Genomic DNA, 2,076 nt, shown 5'->3' with positions numbered 1-2,076 from the left:
CCTCTCTCTATAGCACGTGGAATCACTGTCCTCCTCTGGACCAGCCTCTCTATAGCACGTGGAATCCACTGTCCCTCTGGACCAGCCTCTCTCTAGCACGTGGAATCCACTGTCCCTCTGGACCAGCCTCTCTCTATAGCATGTGGAATTGCTGTCCTCCTCTGGACCAGCCTCTCTCTATATCCCGTGGAATCACTGTCCCTCTGGACCAGCCTCTCTCTATATCCCGTGGAATCCACTGTCCCTGTGAACCAGCCCCTCTCTCTAGCAGGTGGAATCCACTGTCCCTGTGAACCAGCCTCTCTCTCTAGCACGTGGAATCCACTGTCCCTCTGGACCAGCCTCTCTCTATATCCCGTGGAATCCACTGTCCCTCTGGACCAGCCTCTCTCTATAGCGCGTGGAATTCACTATTAATGTGTTTTATCTTTTTCTCCTGTGCTGGGGCTTCTGGTTTCTGAAGATGACATTTTGTTTTGTTTTCTGTTTGTCAAAAATACATATCAAGAAAATTAAATCCCAGATAATCTGTGGTGAGTAGGTTATATTAGTTGCTTTTCTTCTTCTAGCAACACAATACCTGATACAAGAAACTTAAGGGAGGAAGGGTTTATTGAGGGTATAGTCCATCATGAGGGGGAAGGCCTGGCATTCAGAGCTTGTAACAGTTGGTCACATTTAGTCCACAGTAAGGAAGCAGCGAGAGATAAATGCTGGTGTCAAGCTGGCTTGCTGCTTTTTCAGTCCAGGACCCCAGTCCATGTAAGGAGTCTCTTCCCAACTCAATGAACTCAACTACAGGTTTCTTCAGATATGTCCAGAGGCTTGTCTGTGAGGCCGATTCTGTCATGAAGACCATCAGTATTGACTCCCACAGAGGTCCAATAAAGGGTTGAGATTGTAAATCCATTAGTAACTCTTAGAGTTGATCAATAAACAGTGAAATATCTCCTTTCAGAGGATAAAGGGTGTAAGAAATTTGTAGAAGAAATGAATGGTCAACAGAAAGTAACAGAGGAAGTATCTTTTAAAATAGTACTAAGATTTTAAAGTTTCAAGGGTTCCTGAGGTAGATGAATGAACACACCTGTGCAGGTGTTAAAGGGTTACCTAGACTGTGGAGAACATCATAAAAGGATTCACATTTTTGTTATAAGAAATTTTTCCTCTTTAAAGTATTTTCACAACCTTCATTTTACCTCAGAATTTCTCTAATTGTTTACAGTTTTTCTTTCATTTGGACAGTAATGTATTCTGTAATGGTGCTAATAGCTATTCTGAGTACCCTATTTTTACAAACATTTCTTTGTAATTTCAGTCCTACAAGATTATTAATTTTGCCCCCAGCTTGCTTCGGATCATAGTCTCCGACCATGTGGAGTTCCCAGTGCGTCAGGCAGGTAAGTTGCCTTTTCAAGTCAATGAGAGTTCCACTTTAAATCTGAATAGTTAAATGTACTGTACAAGACCTGCAAAAGAAAACATTTACTTAATAATAAAAACAACCTTCCAAAAAAGAAAAAAGACTGGTGCAAGATCATGACAGTCAAAATTCCAACCCAGATGCAGGGATGATCCTTAAAGCCCTCCCCTAGAGGAAGAGCTGCTAGCAGTTGGTTGCTGCTGAGGAGTCCCTCTTCTTTGGGGGTGTGGCTCTGTTAAGTTGCTCGTGCCTCAGTGGATGTCCACACACCATGCTCATAGGACATCACTTATTAGACTCAGGACTAATAATAACAACAGCAGAACATAAAGAGGACACGGAGATGGGAGGGTGATGCCATAGTGGTCCCTGGGGAGCTGAAGGGAAGTAGTGGTGGGCAGATATGCTCAGTATATGTTATCCGTGGTCGGATTGCTCAGTATACGTTATCCATGGTTGGATTGTTCAGTATACATTATCCATGGTTGGATTTTCAGTATACATTATCCATGGTTGGATTGTTCAGTATACATTACCCATGGTTAGATTGCTCAGTACACGTTATCCGTGGTCGGATTGCTCAGTACACGTTATCCGTGGTCGGATTGCTCAGTACACGTTATCCGTGGTCGGATTGCTCAGTACACGTTATC

The 2,076-nt window shown here is 43.3% G+C and overlaps 1 protein-coding gene across 3 annotated transcripts in view; it reads left to right on the top strand.

The window, feature by feature from the left end:
* Ipo8 (importin 8) overlaps window positions 1-2,076 on the top strand; it is a 64,227-nt gene that overhangs the window by 8,402 nt on the left and 53,749 nt on the right. For 2 of the 3 annotated variants that reach the window (XM_005364624.2, XM_005364623.3), the window contains exon 2: window positions 1,319-1,400. In XM_005364624.2, the coding sequence (XP_005364681.1) occupies window positions 1,319-1,400 (82 nt within the window). The remainder of the gene's footprint in view (window positions 1-1,318; window positions 1,401-2,076) is intronic. The other variant, XM_026787907.1, reaches the window with a different exon arrangement.

This window comes from Microtus ochrogaster (assembly GCF_000317375.1).
Source record: "Microtus ochrogaster isolate Prairie Vole_2 chromosome 14 unlocalized genomic scaffold, MicOch1.0 chr14_random_2, whole genome shotgun sequence".
In the NCBI taxonomy this organism is placed as follows: Eukaryota; Metazoa; Chordata; class Mammalia; order Rodentia; family Cricetidae; genus Microtus; species Microtus ochrogaster.
Note: the sequence above shows the minus strand (reverse complement) of the source record. Positions and strands in the feature narration are given on the sequence as shown.